Source organism: Monodon monoceros, unplaced genomic scaffold (assembly GCF_005190385.1).
Source record: "Monodon monoceros isolate NGI ecotype Baffin Bay Population unplaced genomic scaffold, NGI_Narwhal_1 Super_Scaffold_11, whole genome shotgun sequence".
Lineage (NCBI taxonomy): Eukaryota > Metazoa > Chordata > Mammalia > Artiodactyla > Monodontidae > Monodon > Monodon monoceros.
The window spans coordinates 107,443,660-107,461,203 of NW_021703767.1; the positions used below are offsets into that span (position 1 = coordinate 107,443,660).

At 44.3% G+C, this 17,544-nt stretch overlaps 1 protein-coding gene across 5 annotated transcripts in view; it reads right to left on the minus strand.

Annotated features, from left to right (window-relative positions):
* Positions 1-552: 552 nt before the first annotated feature.
* KCNAB1 (potassium voltage-gated channel subfamily A member regulatory beta subunit 1) overlaps positions 553-17,544 on the minus strand; it is a 411,284-nt gene continuing 394,292 nt past the window's right edge. For 3 of the 5 annotated variants that reach the window (XM_029215066.1, XM_029215069.1, XM_029215070.1), the window contains 3 exons: positions 12,953-13,073; positions 7,599-7,687; positions 553-2,470 (listed from right to left, as the gene is read on the minus strand). In XM_029215066.1, the coding sequence (XP_029070899.1) occupies positions 2,381-2,470; positions 7,599-7,687; positions 12,953-13,073 (300 nt within the window). In that variant the 3' untranslated portion in view covers positions 553-2,380. The remainder of the gene's footprint in view (positions 2,471-7,598; positions 7,688-12,952; positions 13,074-17,544) is intronic. The other 2 variants (XM_029215067.1, XM_029215068.1) reach the window with 1 other exon arrangement.

Genomic DNA, 17,544 nt, shown 5'->3' on the forward strand with positions numbered 1-17,544 from the left:
ATGGAAATTTTTCGTAAGGATAGAACTGTGAAATGTATTTATCTAGTACATTTACCATGGCAGATGATTTGTATATAAAACTAGATGTTCCCACGGCCAAGCAACGTTGGTATTTGATTTTAATTTGCAGGTTCTTTTAAATGAGTTTGAGAAGCTTTAACCTTAGTACAGAACATATCTAAAACCTAAGGAGAAATATCTCCAGTAGCTAATCATTTTCTCCATTAACAAGAGAAAAAAAGTCTGGGTTGCAAATTAAGTCTTTTGATAAATCTATTTCTGTTAGGTATCACTCAGTGCAGCTTACCTGCCAACGTTTTTTTTTTTTTGCGGTACGCGGGTCTCTCACTGCTGCGGCCTCTCCCGTTGCGCAGCACAGGCTCTGAACGCGCAGGCTCAGCGGCCACGGCTCACGGGCCCAGCTGCTCCGCAGCATGTGGGATCTTCCCGGACCGGGCACGAACCCGTGTCCCCTGCATCGGCAGGCGGACTCTTAACCACTGCGCCGCCAGGGAAGCCCCCAACATTATTTTTACTTAAGTGATTCTTACTGCCTGTTTTATGAAGATGGGTGTGTGTGTGTGTGTGTATATATCTCCTATAATGATATATATATAGTCTTATAATGATAGATCAGATAAAAACTAATTGTGAGATTAAATGCACAAATGCTTTTATTACTCTAAGCAAATGAACTGCAGTTCCAATTAGACAACTTCAGCTCACTTATGCATACTGGATTGATAGAATGCACAATGAACAACTGAAAAATGATCCATTTCCATCATTAATCTGATACTCTTGGGTAAAAAACGCACTGTTTCCCTATTAGAATACAGGTAATAGTAATCAGAAAGAAAATTTGTTGGTACTTCACACTAACATTTTAAGTTTGAGAACTTAATCATGAAATACATATCTGGAAATGGTGGCAGAAAATAGCATTTTAAGCTGAATAGTACATTTCTTCTGTAAGTCTCAGTGGTTTCTACATGGGGTCCTGTTGGCCAGAAAATTAAATTAGAATTTCGTACATGCTCAGGTGTCCAAATAGAGATAGAGGATCCTCCCCCCTCTACATACACCTTAAAAGTGGGGAAAAAAGTTTTCTCCCTCCTTACAGGTACACGCAGTATACTGTCAGTTTTTCTCAAGTCATATATTCATGTGAGTAGGTAGCCAAGTAGTGGCAGGGCGGGATATACCTCAGCTTCTGTGTGCCACAAGGCTAGGCCCCATTAATCCATGCAAAGAACTTTCATGCATATAGTTTAATGCACACAGTGTGATTATGGAATTAGGAAGTTCTTTAACATTTACTTTTCTTTGGGCAAGTTACTTCACCCAGCATATGCTGAGTAGTGACAGCATTTTTCTCAAAGCCCATGATTCACTTTCATGTTAATAACTTCTCAAAAACACCAAGCATGTAAAATCCCAGTGCTAATTAAACAGCAAATATTTGCCTTTCTGGGTATTTTACAGATTTACTTACAAAACTGAGCATGTGTATATTTATTTTTAAAGCTCAAATATTTAAACTTGCAGAAGCTGTGCCTACAAGCAGTCAAAAGTATAAAGCAGGTTTTAGGAAAATGTAGGTAAAAATGAACACTTCATTGCAGATACATTTTATTCAAAGCTAGGCTTCCATAGTAGTGTAATTCTCCCTTTCATAAGTTAACCAGACTGTCTCTGGTTAAAGACTAGGGTCTTCATCCTTTTACCATCTCTCCATGTAAATGGACATAACATTAGAATCCTAATAGACCACCTTGGAGGAATTGCTATACAGGGCCATTTTTGAGGCCAAGCAACACTAAATATTTAAAAGGTAATGAAAGCAAATACCTAGGCATTTCACTTCTGTTGAATGACAAGTGAAAACAACTCTTGCTAACATGAATGTGAAAATAGAAAAAAAAAATGTAAAATTGTTTCAGCTGATTTTTCAAGCAAGACTTCGGAGTGAACAGAGCCTACTCTTTCTGATGCAATCCACATTGCATCTGTGGATGTTGTTCATTTGAAAAAATATATCTGTACAACCTTCTTTAAGTTACTAAATGCCTGAAGGTAATATATCTTTCCCCCGCCACATGCTTTCCTTTGCATAAACATGAGATGTACAGAGCAATGTAAGAACAGGTGACTGCAGTCCCAGATAAGAAAATAGAATGGATTTTCCTGGTTGTGAGTTTTCAGATGTGTTCATAATTCAGGTGCACAGTGGTAGCGACAGCAGAAACCTCAGAATCCGGGGACACTAGAGGTTGAGCAGTGGGCTGCTAAGTGATTCAGAACACTGGCTAGTAACACCGTTCTGTACCTGTATAGACTGCTGCTTTACCCATGCAGCTCCTGCGGCTCATGCACTGCCTTATGATCTATAGTCCTTTTTGCTGTAGGGCTTGTTGCGCAGTATGTTATCGATCTCATTTACCACGTGTGATGTCATCTTTGGGAGAACCTGAGAGCATGAGAGGAACAAAGAATGTGGTTAGTACTTGTTCTTTGTGCTCAATATTAAGCAAAGTCATCTAGAATTGGATACATTTATAAACCACCACCAGAATGCTACCTCCCCAGCAGACAGGAAGCTCCCTAAGGTCAGGGACCTTGTTTTGTTCACACTTTATCTCCAGAGCCTGTAAGAGTACTTGGCCCATAGTAGGTGCTCATAATTATTGGTTGACTGAGTAAATGAAGGCTCATAGAATATAGAATATCTAGAGCAGCTCTGTCCAATAGAAATAAAATGAGAGCCATATATGTAAATTTAGATTTTCTAGTGGCCACAGTAATGAAAGTGGAAAGCAGGTGAAATTAATACATGTTTTACTCCATTATATTCGAAATATCATTTGAACAGGTAGTCAGTATAGAATATTATTAGATGCTTTACATGTTTTTAAGTACTAAATCTTTGAAATCCAGGGTACATTTTACACTTGGAGCGCACCTCCATTTGGATTAGCTTTAATAGCCACAGGTGGCCAGAGGCTACAGTAGTGGATAGCACAGGTCTAGAGACTAAGGAGAGATTCAGTCCAGCTGGTGGACAGAATCCTGGTGAAGGATGGCCACAGGTTAACAGGCATCCCAGGTAGATGGAACAGCATGAAGAAGTGAAAAGTCTGTGAAACGGGGTGATACAAGTGTAGAGTGAGTGGGGGAGGGGTGGGGATGGTGGGAATAGAGGAAAGGGAAGTTGAGGTAAACAGCGGAAGGCCTTGAATGCCATTTTTTGGAGTTGGGACTTTATGCTGTAGGTGGTGGGGAACCTCTCAGGACTTCTTAGCTGGGAGTGACCCCATCAGACACATGGAGGTATTCTGAAGGAAGAGTTGGAAGGAGATTGAAAGGGGACACATGTTAGAAATTTGTTGCAGTCCTAGCCAGACACTGAGAGCCTTAACTGGACAGTGGCGGTAGAGGAGAAAAGGAGAGTGCCTCTGCGGGACATTTTGGAGGCTGATGGTGATCTCACGACTGGGTGACTAGGAAGATACTGGTGTAGGTAATTAATTATTGAGAGACCACAGGAGGAGAAGTTTGGAGCCTAAGTTTGGGGTAGGATATGTTGAGGTGAAGGTGCCTTTGGGATCCCATGTAGAAGTGACTTGCAGGCAGCCAGAAGTGCAGCTGTGGAGCTTAGTGGCAGTGGAAGGACTGGAGTTGAGAATTTGCAAGTCATTTGCACGGTCATGCTCATTGAAGCCCTGGGGAAGGATGAGATCATCTAGGGCCAGCTAGCATTTATTGCAAGAAGTGGGCCAAGGGCACACATTACACCATAAGACAAGGGACAGAGGCAGGCTTCTTGCAGGAATAGTCTGAGCCTGTGTGGAGTCTGTGGGGAAATACATTCATGATGACTGATTGTGAGGTTTCCACCTCACCCTTCCTCTGCTGCAGTCATGTTGGCCAGCGTGACCTTGTCTCCACTCACATGCTCTCCCCAGAAGCCTCAGGGTTTGGCAGGGTAGTAGAGCTCCTTCCTCACTGGTCTGGTAACATATTCCTCTCCGAATGAAGCTAAAGCAGATTTGGTTTCCCACTAGCCTTGGAGCATCAGAGGATCTCAGCTACTGTGCGATTTAAATGTGAGACTGCAACACTGAGACTCAAATCTAGAAGTTGGTTGGAAGTTTTGTGTCTAGAATACAGTGGGTTAGCCATGTGAGGAAAAAAATTCTTCATTCACTACACCAATAAGAAAAGACATCTAAACATTAGTAAAATGAAACCATAAAAGTACTTGAATAAAACATGAAAAAAAAATAATGTTCAAGAGAAGCCATACATTAAGAATTTTATGTGAAGTTGCCCAATTTTTTAATGTTGGCAACTGTTTTAAAACATTTTCGTCCCTGCAGGTCACACAAACATCCCATGAGCTAGCAAACTGCAGGTGTAGTAGTATCCTGACTGCAGTAATTGGCGGGTGAGGGGAGGTCTGGCTAGCATTGCCGGCTGGAGGCATTAGGGGAGCTCTCCCAGGACTGGGTCACTGTCAAGATGGACCTTGGGGATGGAGCCGGATTTAGCCAGCCTGGGGTGGTGGACACTTTGCAGGAGGAGGGCCACTATTCTGGGGATTAGGATCCCAGGGAAGGTGGGGGAGGGAAGATGAGCCGTGGACGGGAAGGCCCGACTGCTGAGGAGCCTGGACTTTTCTGAGTGGATGGTGGGGAGCCTCAGAAGTGCTTTAAGGCTGGAGGATGGGGACCTGTGCAGGTGATGGGCTGCCTGCAGCTGTGGCTTCTCTCCAGTCTCTCATCTCTTGAGGCTCTGATTTATAAATGCCTCTCCAGTTTATGCTCACATTAGGCACATTCATTCCTTGGAGCAGCTGCCTTCCTTTGCCCATTAGAAACTTCTTTTCCTTATAGATGCTGGCACTGCACTCTTTCTATCCAGTCCCACCAACTGCTGCAGGGAGCCCCCAGCCACACAATCTACTCTCACCACATCAAGGGGTCCAGTTACAGCTTGCCAAGGGTGGAATCTGTGGCGCTGGGCTCACGGGAGGTGGAGTAGAAAGGAAAAAGAGAAGGTAAACCCTCCTGGTAGCAGCCTCCCTGCTTGGACAACATCCCTTTTCTCTTACCCTTTGAGCATGGAAGCCCCATCGTGCTACCAGCCAGAGCCTTGCTAGGGAGGAAGTGCTTTGGCAAGATGCCTGCCTCAGTTTTCCTCTGAAATGTTATCTTTGGCTACCTGGAGTATTGCCACAGCCCAGGAACTACCTTTTTTCTTTTTTACCGTCCCAGGCAGTATGAGTCCCCCCTTGGAATGGCAGCGATCACTCTGTTAGCTGACAGGAATCCTTTTTCTTGCCAAGCCATCTGCAAGTCATGCCTCTCTTTCCAAAACCTACGGACTCCTTGACCTTCATGGCCACCATCACCCGTCACCCGGACAACCTGTCCTTGCCTTTCTTCATTCTGCTTTTCACACAACAGCCAAAGCAATCTTTAAAAATTCAAATAACAGCGTGTCCCTCCTCTTAAAACCCTCCAAAGGATTTGCTGTGAGTAGAACAGAATTCTGACTTCTCTAGTGTTCCGTGTGACCTGTCCCCTGCCCGCGCCCACCATCCTTTATGCTCACTGCATGTTGACCACATTCGCCTTAGGCTGGTGCTTCCTGGAAAAAGCCAAGTGCGTCTGCGTCTCAGGGCCTTTGCACTGCTCTTCTGTGTGTCTGCTCCTTCCAGGGCTTTTCACGCACTGCATCCTCCACTTGAAGGCTTCAGAATAAGCATATCCCAGAGGAGCTTTTGGCAAGGACATTATCTAAAGTGGGCTCACTCATTTCCCAGTTAGTCTCTATTACAATACCATCTTTATTTACTTAGTAAACCTCACTTGAAATTATTTTATATGTTTCTTTATCATGTGCCTCTGCCACTGGAATATAAGCTCCTTGAAGGTTGGGTAATATCTTTCTGGTTTCCTGTGGTGTCCCCAGTGCTGAGTACAGAGTAAGCTCTCAGAGATCTCCTGAATGAACCATGGGATAGAAGAGTGAATCTTAATTCCCGCTTTCTCAGGCAGCCCGTGAGCTCTCGAGGGCACCGTCCTGTGCTTATCTCGGAACACTCTCTGCCTAGCATGGTGCCAGACACAGAATAAGTACTCAATGAGTATTAGTGGAATTGAAATCACTGGGTTGCATTTCAGTTCTTTTGTGTATAGACTGTTCCCGTTTCCTCCTCGTCATTGTGGAGCCTTTATCTGTTCCCAGAGCACAAGTGAAAATAAGAGAAGGTGGGGAGGCTTTCTTAAGAGGGAGCATTCCCCAGGCAGGGACAGGGAACCCCACAATCTGGGAGGAATTCTCAGAAGCTGAGAGGCAGAGATGATTACCCAGCTGCACAGCCCTAAGAAAGGTGACGGTAGAGAAGGAGGTCTGCACCGTTATCTGCCAGCATATTCGAGGCTATTCTTCAAAAGGATTTTTAAAAGTTTTAAGTTTAATCAAGCTTGTCCCCACCTCCATCTACTTCCTTCTGGGAGAGGTAACAGGGCTAAGTGCTGGTTTCGGGGACAGATGGACAGGGGAGAAGCTGTGAGGCACTTCTGTTTGGGCAGGTGATACAGCTACGGCAAGAGCTGTGGACGGGCTCGTTCCTGCAGCCTCTGGCTGGGCTGAGAGTGGGGCAGGCTCAGGACTGAGATGTGACCTTTGGGGGCAGGGGATGGTCACCACAGCCACCAACCTCCACCCTCTCCTTAGAACTCCCAGGAACATCTCTCTCCCACTTCCCCTCCTGCTGCCTTACAGGCTCTCCAGGTACAGCTGCAGGCTCCCTCCAGGCCTAGCAATACCTGCAGGGGAGGGAACGGGGGTGGGTGCTCCTGAAATTGCTGTTAGGGAGATGTGATCCTGGAATTCTGAGCCTATTTGTCTTAAAAGTGGCAAACATTCATTCATTCAATAGGTATTTCTTGAGTGTTGACTAAGGGCCATAGAGTCTAGGAACCGGAAAATCAGTGGAGAAGCAAGAAAGACACAAGTCTCTGACCTCAGGGGAGACAGGCGATTATACTACATTGTCGTAAGTGCTGTGATGGGGAGAGAGATCCAGGATGCTAGGAGAGCAGAAATGAGGGGGCTGGCACACTGTAGATTGGCAATAAATATTTGTGGGGAAAAAAGTAAATACATGATGTGTGGATATTGTCCTACGGCTACTACATTTCAAGCTGGTTATTAGGCAGGCTTGTGTGGTTCGACCTGGGAACCCAGTCGTCAGGTGTAACATTGCTTGGGTGGGTCATAGAATACACTGTCCCACAGACACAAGCCATCCTGAGAAATGAGCCCGGAGGAGACTGCCTGTTAATCAGAAGAGGACATCCCTGGATCCACATACTGTGAAAGTTCTGTTGCTTCTTTTGCCTTTGTCCCCATTTCCCTTCTTCCCCTATCTAGGAACAGGTAGCCTATTCCCTATATTAGGGGCTTTCATGCAACTCAGCTGTGACACAATGAAGGACAGAGGTGGGGAGATGGGACACTGCCTGGGGGCATCTTCAAAGGCACCAGGAAATTCCCTGGAGTTGGTTGGAAAGGGCTGCAGTACTTGCCTGAATGGCACCGAGGTTTTCAATGAGTTGTTCAGGAGTGGATGATCCCAGGAGCACGGAACTCACACCCTCGTTTCTCAGGCACCACGCTGGGAAGAGAGAGCAGTAGGTCAGGAAGTCAAAGCACTTCTGACTGTTGATGAGTCTGCACACACCATTTGTAGCTTCCGTTGTCACAACCAAAACATATTAATTTGGGGGGAGGATGGACAGCATGCTCCAGGATTAAAAACGTCAGCAGCAACCCCTGTTGTGTGGAGGACTCAGTAGAATCCGTGCACGTGAACTGTGGGCTTAGGGCTCCTCTGCCCCACAACTGGGGCATCCAGTCTAGCTGCCCAGCCCAGGAACACTGTCTTGTTCCTGAAGACACCTGACACTGCTCCTGGGCGAACGTCTGGATTCCTGTTTGCATCTGTCTTTTCCATCTCATTCATGCTCTCACTTTCCCCTCATCTGTTACATAGAGTCCGTGTAGATTCTGGGTACCTGGGTCCTCCGTCTCCACTGACCTGTCAGCCTTCTCTGGACCTGCCTTTCTTCCTGACGCGAGGTTCATTCTGGGGAGACCATCTCTCTCACCAGCCCTCAAACCCCTCACCCCTCCTCTGCCTCTAGCAACCGCTACCCTTAAACCCTCTTCAACCCAGGCCTCCTCCCTCTCAGCAGATGGCCTAGCTGCCTACTTTATGTAGAAAATTGAGTCCCTCAGGTAGCATATTCCTTAATTTCCCACTCACCTATGGACATAAGTACACACACACATACTCCAGTTTCAGAGGCTATGGGGTGCTGTCTGTTCAAAGCCAAACTCTGCCCTGGTCCCATTCCTTTTGCCTTTTCTTGGATTTGATTCATCCATTATTTCTCCCCCTCTCTTGCTCTCCTGGATGTTTGATTTCTTACTATCCTCTTTCTCTTTATCAAGAAGGCATAATCAAATTTCTCCCATTCTAAAATAAGCCTCCTCAGTCCCTTCATACCTGTGTAGCTGCCACCCTACCCTTCTCCTCCTCTTAAACTTGTAAAAGGCCAGTTGAGACTCCCTGCATCCCCCTCACATCCCAGTCCCCTTCTCACCATGTCAGAAGCCAGGGTGCCCAGGAAACTCCCTGTGGTTCAAGTAGACTTTGCAGTTTGTACCTGCCTGGAACTAGATATTGCTCTAGGCCCAGGGATGCAGTGTCTGCTGGATGTCCCTGCTAGACACCCCACAGCCACTGTGAACTTCTTGCTACTTAACTAATAAGCCTGTCCCTCTTGGGTTACCAATCTCATTTGGTGGCATCACCAGTAACTTGGCCTCCCAAACCAGAAACCTGGGAGTTATCCTTGGGCACTGTCCTTTTCTGATCCCACATTCCCTTTTAATTGTCATCTAGTTGACTGTCCTTCCTAAATATTTCTCTAATCCAGTAGTTCTCAAATTTTAGCATGCCTCAGTCACCTGGAGGGCCTGTGAAACATTGATTACTCAGTGCTTCACCTTGCATTTCTGACCCAGAATGTCTGGAGTGGGGCCTGAGGATCTGCATTTCTGACAAGTTCCCAGGTGATGCTGATGCAGCCGGTACAGGTACTCTTTTTTTTTAAACAACTTTATTGAGGTAAAATGTACCCATTTTAGGTGTACAATTCAATAATTTTTCATAAATTTATCATGTGTGCAGTCATCACCATTTAAAATCCAGTTTTAGAACATTCCCATCATCCCAATAAGATCCTTCATACCCATTCGCAGTTAATCCCATTTCTACCCCCAACCCAAGGAAACCACTCATCTACTTTGTGCCCCTATGGATTTATTATTTCTGGACGTTTCACCTAAATGGAATCATGGAGTACGTCTTTGTGTTTGACTTCTTTCACTTAGCGTAATGTCTGTGTGCGGTTCATCCATGTTATAGCATGGGTCAGTATATCATTTCTTTTACTGCGGAATAGTATTCCAGTGTGTGGATATGGGAACACACTTGGAGAATCACTGCTCTGGTTCAACTGTCCACTCCCTCAGGCCCTCACCGTCTCTCCTGCACAACTGGTTTTCCTACATATTGTTTGGATTCTCCCTGCCTACCCCGCACACATCCAGCAGTAGCTTCTCCAGATACAAATCTGTTCAAGTCACTTGCCTGCTAAACATTCTTCAACGTGTGCCTGACGGGATCCTGGTCCTGTGAGGTGAAGCTCTCACTTCTCACCCTGACAAACCTCACTAGAAAGCCCTCCACTCCAGCTTCCGGTCTCCTCACTCGTGCCTTGAACTTGGTGCTCCAGCAGCACTATTTGTAAATCCTCTCCAGCCCCAAATATCACGCTGTGTTTCTCCTCCCCAAGCCCTTGGCTCAAGCGGTCCCCTGGGTCTGGAATGTCCCTTTGCCTCCTCCCTTCCTTTGCCTCACTAATATCTACTCATCATCTGAGATTCCTCGTGGGCACCGCCTTCTCCTAAAGTCCTTCCCTGAGTCCCAGGCCTGGTTAGGAGCTCCTACATTTTACTTCCAAACCCACCCCCCACCCCTGCCCCCGGCCCACCCTGCCCTTCTCAATTATTTTACTCTCACACTATATTAAAATTATCTGTTAATTTCTTGACTTGCCCACCAGACTGTGAGATGTGTGTTATTTGCAGTTGGATGCTCAGCACCCAGCCCAGCACCTGCGCATAGTAGGTGCTCATTAGATGTTTGTTGAATAAACGGAGACATGGATGATTGATGGACATCCCTGAACACCTCTTCTTCTGCCCCCATTTGGTCAGGCCATGCTGTCAACTGATACTGTTAAGCTGTTGCCACACTCAGACCTTTTAAGGCAATCACTAAATCCTTCCACGTGGGAAAAATAATGCTCTATGAAGGCAACAAGCCAAGTGATCCTGGGCTTTTTCTTTCTATTTTCTTTTTTTGGCTGCCTCATTTCCTACTTTGCACTTAGAACTCTTTTTTGGCACTAGTGGAAGTTCTGAGGGCAAAGCAGGGCACTGAGAGAATTATTGCCCATAAACTACCTGATGCCAGCAACAGATGATTCCCCCATGGGCTGCTGGGCCATGTAGGAGAACCCACTGGGTAGAACTGGCCAATGCCAGAGGTAACGTAGATGATTCCAGATTATTAGCATCTACTCAAGTGTCCCCCACAGGCACATCCAGAGTGTCTATGAGCAAGGTGTGAATGCTGGCTCCTGTGCAGGCGTGAGACACGGGCACCAGCCCACAGTTGGGTTGAAGTAGTTTGTTTCCTGCCCGAGGATCTCCCCTCCCCCGACACGCTTCTAGCAGATCAAAGGTAATATGCCTGGAAATAATTTCCCTCTTGGTTTGAGAGTTCTGTGGTTAAAAACAAAACTACCTGTTTACAAAGAAAAGAAAAAAATGACAGGCGAGAAAGACATCTGGGGGCACAGAGGGAGGAAAAGGAGAAACAAAGCATGTTTTAATTTAAACTCAGACTCTGTAAAGAGTCATGTACATCTGACATCCAGTGAAAGTCTAAATGTTGTAAAGATTTTCTCTTTAGAAAGACAGTGTTCTTCTATCTCTTTCAGAGCTAGATTCAATACTTGCTTTCTTGTTACCACCTAAAGATTGTATTTATGGCTATGGTTTAAGAATAGGTGTTTCTCTTTGTGCTTGTGCCTCTGACCATATATGACAGCTAGGAGTGGACAGAGTTTCAGCAGAGGGTGTCTAATTCTTTGCAAAAACACCATCATCTTCATCCTCATCTTCACCAGTTACTGAGCACCTACTCTTTTCTTTACATACATAATTTCCTTTTGCTCAACAAGTTTGTAAGATATATACTACTATACCCATTTTACAGATGAGAAAATTGATAATCAGGTTAAATAACTTGCTAATGGTCGACAGCTAATACCTTTTACTGGGCTCATTAAAGCCATAGTAGCAGCGATGCTAACTAATCACATTAAATATAATCTTTGTTTTTTTGTTTTTTGGAAGAAAGGATTACAGCAATAGTTACACATATACTTAGGTAACTGGTATTTCCCTCCTAAGACCGTCTCCCATTTCCATCTTTCTGTGACTATTAACTGCAGCTACCATTTTCCTGCCTTCCAGCCTCAGAAGAGTCAAGCATCTAACAAATATTCTTTTATTTTATTTGCATAGAACTTATCTTGAGCTTTTTATCTCGTTGGCTCACTGTATCTGATTTGTCCCAATTCCTGCTATTTCTTAATCCTTAGGAGTTTTTTCTAGACTCTATACCCATTTTATTCTTTTCTCATAGCTACCACATGAATTGTTTTCTCTTCAGCCTCTTCTTCATTTGTAAAGTGGAGATAATAGTAGCAAAACTCCATTAACATCTGTAAGATAGGGCTACGATTAGTATCACCTCGATTAGTATACACCTCGTGGGACCCACGATTAAGGAGACAAGATGAGCATTAAAGAGCTCATCACAGAGCCTGGCAGATACTCTCCAGCAAGGGAACTGAAAGTTTAAATGCTTTTCTGTCTAATCCCTAGTCTCTAGCCACTTGTGGCTATTGAACCCAGGAGATGTGTTTAGCCTGAATTGACAGGTGCTGTAGGTGTAAAATACACTCTGGATTTTGAAGACTTAGTATGAAAAATAGAGTGTGACATATCTCAGTAACTTTTTATATTTATTACATGTTAAAAATGATAATATGTTGGCTATACTGGGTTAAATAAAATCCATTTAAAAATTAATTTCACCTATTTCCATTTTACTAGTTTAATATGGCCACTGGAAATTTAAAGATTAAACGCATGGTGCACATTATATTTCTACAGGACGGTTCTGGTGCAACGTGGCTTTCAATTGTTACCCGTGACCGTGACCTTTCATTGACTCCACTATGTCGGAAGAGCCATTGTCGTGGCTCAGGAAGTTTCACGGTGACGCTGCTCCCATGGGATAGGCCTTCCATGTGGCAGTAGCCTTGGCCACGCTCGCAGCCCTGCTCCTCAGCCTCTCACCAACCCCGCCTTACCTTCGACGGGGATGGAAAATTGAACCAGAAGCAACGGATGTCACTACACAGCTCAGGGGTGCTCACCCTTGACACTGTGAGGATGTGTGCGTTTTCACTGACGTGTTCTTGTTTAAACTGTGTTATAAGGGAAAGGAGAAGGAAGAAAAGTGTTTCAGCATGTGGAACCACTCTAGGGAACTCTGAAAAACCTATCTAATGCTGTGTCTCATTTTAGATAGTATGAACCAGGAGTCTATGCTTCAGAGACCATCTGCCCCTGCAATAGGTATGTTATCACGCAAGAGATGTGGAGCAGCAATAGAGAATGATTTCATTTTCCGTGATCCAGCAAGGCTTCCCCTCCCAAGTAACTTTCTCACCCACGGCTAGCTGAGGTAGCGTGCATCCCAGACGCTCCGCAATCGGGGAAAGGTCTTTCAGCTTGTTTTGCTGTTTTCTCCCTTCTTCACTCACAATCCTTTCCTTCAACCACTGGTAGCACTAGAGATAAGAAGAACATTTAAATATTAATGTCTGGTAAGGGTTTGATGCAAAGATTGTTAATTCAATAAAATGTAAGAGCCTCGTGGTGAATTCCTCAATCTTCTTGGCTCTGACCTTTCTGTTTGATGGTGACAAGGATGCCTATGTCTTCATGCAAGGAAATGTTCCCCACCGTCTCCTTCCTTGTTTACTGATTCAAGACAGATTGATTTTGACTAAAACTCACGATTCAGATCCATCGACACGCACAAAAGTTGTTAAAATCCTAACATATAATCAATTAGATCCCATCTGGACATGACGTTTCATATTGCAATAGCCCTTAGAATGTAGGGGAAAAAAGGCATTTACATTTCACCAGGGTCTACTATGTTTCCTTTTTGTCAAGGAAGTTGGGTGCCAGGCTGTCTTCTCAAAGGAAGTCATTATCTTACATTTCCTGCTGTAACTATCTTTCTCCCTCTTGCCTTCAATTTACTCCTAGTCTCTTCAGTATTCTTACAATAGTGTTTTATTGTTAGCTTTCTCTGCTCCTTCCTAGAAGCAGATGTGAATGGTGTAATTGATAGGTACCGAGTACATTTTAAAGTCACACCATGAGGCATTTGGAACTTCCCCGACCAGGGATGGAACCTGTGCCCCCTGCAGTGGAAGCGCAGAGTCTTAACCACTGGACCGCCAGAGAAGTCCCATTTTAAAGTTTTAAAGTGGATAAACACTTTCCCAAACGTGTATTACCTTTTGTATAATGTTTGAAAGTTAAAAAGGCAAGGGAACTTAAAAAGGTAAATGAGAAACTAATCTTTAAAACCTCTGAGAAGAGACTGACCCTGATGTAGACTATGAAGTGAGCCTGATTTCCTAAATATAAGGAAAAGAATATTTTAGAATTTCTCAATGCCCTATTTTTCAGAAGGTTCTGCTCTTACTATGAAACAAGGAACAATAGACCCTTACGTACAAAGCTAGCACTATGCAGCAACACCCAAAGGAAAAGAATATTTGTAAGAATCGGTTAGTCTGTTTTAGTGACAATAATAAAAACCATCTCCCTGTGTGGCAACGTAGACTTTCTCCATTGCATGCGTTCGTGACATAATTACCACCACAGACCTTTACCTTCCCAAAGGCAGTGGAAAGCTGGGCAATCATCACAAAATCTCCACCCATATGATTTCAATGGGCTGCTGGCTTTTGTTTTTTTTTAAGTATTTTTTTCATCATTCTAAGACAGTATTTCCAAAGAAAAAAACCACATTATGTTTTGTTATGATTTTTGGAATGATTTTGCAGATATGAAAAGAAAAAACAACAAGCAGCCCCAGTTCTGTTCTCCTCCTAGATCTCAGAGGCTTATGGTCTGGCTCCTCACATGAAGTTTGCTTAGAGAGATGGCCAAGAGTTTTCCCAGTCTCGGCTCCGGAGACCTTAGCTTCCTCCAGGAGGAAGTGTGGCCTTGAGCATCTCTCCAGAGATGACGGCTGGTGCCAGTGGTGATGAGGTAGGTGGACAGTTAGGAGCAATGAGCACCGTGATGGGGGCCGAGCAGCCTTCCCTGGCAGCATGCTGGGTACATCAGAGAGCCCCTGAACTTACTTCTACTGTCCTCAAGGGGAAAAACATCACCGATCCGCACTTTAGTTTCATAATATTTTTCAGAGGACAAGTATCTCTGAATGTTATTCAAATGAAAAAAAAAAAAACCACGGTTGAAAACCAATAGCCAAGTTCTTCTTGAACAATTGCTTTTTATTAGAACTAGGAGAGTTCCTGAGGTTTCAACATATACCACACACATGAAGATTGACTGATTCATCAATCTTTAGGAAGATTTCTAAAAGTAACAAATACCAAACATTCATTTATTGAGTACCTTTCTTCCCACCCTCAACATAAATCTCACTCTAATCACTGGAAAACATAAGCAGGTTAGGGTTTTTTTTTTTTTTTTTTTTTGCGGTACGCAGGCCTCTCACCGTTGTGGCCTCTCCCGTTGCGGAGCACAGGCTCCGGACGTGCAGGCTCAGCGGCCATGGCTCACGGGCCCAGCCGCTCCGTGGCATGTGGGATCTTCCCGGACCGGGGCATGAACCCGCGTCCCCTGCATCGGCAGGTGGACTCTCAACCACTGTGCCACCAGGGAAGCCCCTAGGTTAGGGTTTTTAAAAAGTAGATGCATAGTATTTCTACTGCTTTCCTCATACCAAAGGAAACAAATGTGTTTTGGAAATACATAACTTTAACTGCTTTACAAGTAGGAAAATGTTAGCATAGGGAGGAGATGAGGCTTAACTAAAATATTAATTAAATATGGAAGTGAAACTGTTTTTGGTAAGAAGGTTGGTGGTGGGTGTGGTTGTATGCAATAATAAACCCAACTTGTTGACTGTGGGCAGTAATCCACGAATCAGAAGATGAAATTTCATCTTCCATTCCACTTGCTTAATCCTCTTCCTGCAGTGGTTTGATTACATGTTGATTGTTCTTTCTAAGTTAGTGGAAGGCAGGGATGGCTTCTTGTTCATCTCAACATCTCCAGTCTTGACACAGTGGTTGGCCCAGAGGGGCTCAGCCAACATGGTGGTGAGGAAGGGATCTGAGAAACCAGGGTTCCACAGGGTAAAGATAGATCTCTTCAATTTTTCAGATTGAGCACAGACACTTCCTCCTTAAAGAAGTACAACTCAGCTGGCAGCCCTGCGTGCTTCCACAGTGCTTGTGGATTCCAGCTTGTGGATTACTTGATTCCAGCTTGTGGATTATAGTCATAATTCACCCCTTCTCATGCCTGTCTCCAGCAAGTCCCTGAGTTACACTGAGACTGTCCCTGTATCTCAGCCCTCAGCACAGGGCCCGGCACTGAGTAGACGCTCAGTAAATATTTGCCAAAGGAACAACTGAATGAGCTCTTCTCCACAGATTAGTGGGCTATTGCTTTTATACATGTCACAAAATTCTTTAAATTTTCCAAAAGCCTCTTTCTTTGCCATCTCCTATTGCTGTGACCGTTATCTGTGTGACACCCATATTACAGGTAGCCATAACAGGGTGGGACTAGTCTGTGAGATCAGCCCCAAATCCCCCAGTTGCCTGTTAGTTAATCGTAGATTAGAACTCAGGGAGCAACTGTAAAGCCATGGACAGAATCAGTCACATTTCATTACTGGGCCTTGTCTAGAATAATTTAGCATTCAAGATCATTGACTATTTCTATCTAAACATCGAAGTCTTTGGCTCAAAAGAGCAGCAAAGTCTTCACTATTGAGGTGAAAATCTCTAGGTAAAATGCTGGAGCTAAAAAATTTCCTTCTGAAATTGTTACCATAATGGGCAATATCCTTAGTTTCTTAATGTGAACACCTGGAGTACTTGGACTGCCCCTCTCCACCCACTTTGATCTACGTAAGTTTGCATGTTTCCTGTTTACCTTTGATAGAAGGGTACATATTTTTATGATTTTTCTATAAGGTATTTTCCCAACAGTAGGGAAGAGCTGTCCATAAATTTTACTGCACTTTTCATTTCTGTTTAAAATTTCTATTTAAAAGCTGCTCACCTGGTCTCTTGATCAGACTTTGTTGATCCTCAGTTATGGCTCATTGCACTCATGCAAGAACCATTTATTGAGTACCTAGCATGTGCCAGGCTCTGTGATGAGTTAGCGTGAGTTTCAGTTTCTGTCCTATAAGTACTCACAAATCATTATCTGGTAACTTGAGAAGTGTTGTTTTTAGTTGGATTGCCCCCTCAATGATTTCCTCAGAAGCCTTGTTTGTACTGCCTCTTTATGGGAAATAGGTCACCATAGGTGCATGACGTGAGCTGGTCACAGCACCTTATCCTTTGGGCCACTGTCATTGGTTTATCAGGTTGGCACATGACCCAAGCTTGGCCAGTCTTCTCTGGACTGAAGCTGATAAAGAAAAAGTCTCTTTTCTCTCAGGTTACATGACTTTAAGGATGTAAGCCTGCAGTCACCAGCATTCCTGCTCCTGGCCTCGTGGAGAAGACCCACTTGTAGTAGAAGAAAATGACACTCACATGCAGGGAGAAATAGAGGAGATGGAGAGTCCTGACGATGTGCAAATCTATGGATGGAGTCACCCCTGAGGCCATCCCACTCCATCCTTCCCAGGGAGTGTCTGTCTATGCGTTCCCTTCTTTGATTAAATTAGGTTGAATTGCATTCTATTGCTTGCAGCCAGAGGATTCTAAGACTCTGTAAGAAGTGTTTATGGAATGACAGAAGAAAGTACCAATAACTGAGTTTTATAAAGTGAGGACAGGTTTCACAGAGTGAAGACAACCAAGATTTGTCTTTAGGGATGAGGAGAGCTTCCACAGCAGGATGTAAAGAAGGGCATTTTGGGGAGGCAAAAAAGAGTACAGTGCATTTGGGTGAAAAATGAAGTAATATGATTTGGGGAGAGACAAGAACGAAAAACGGGTTCAAGAGTATTTCCTTGAA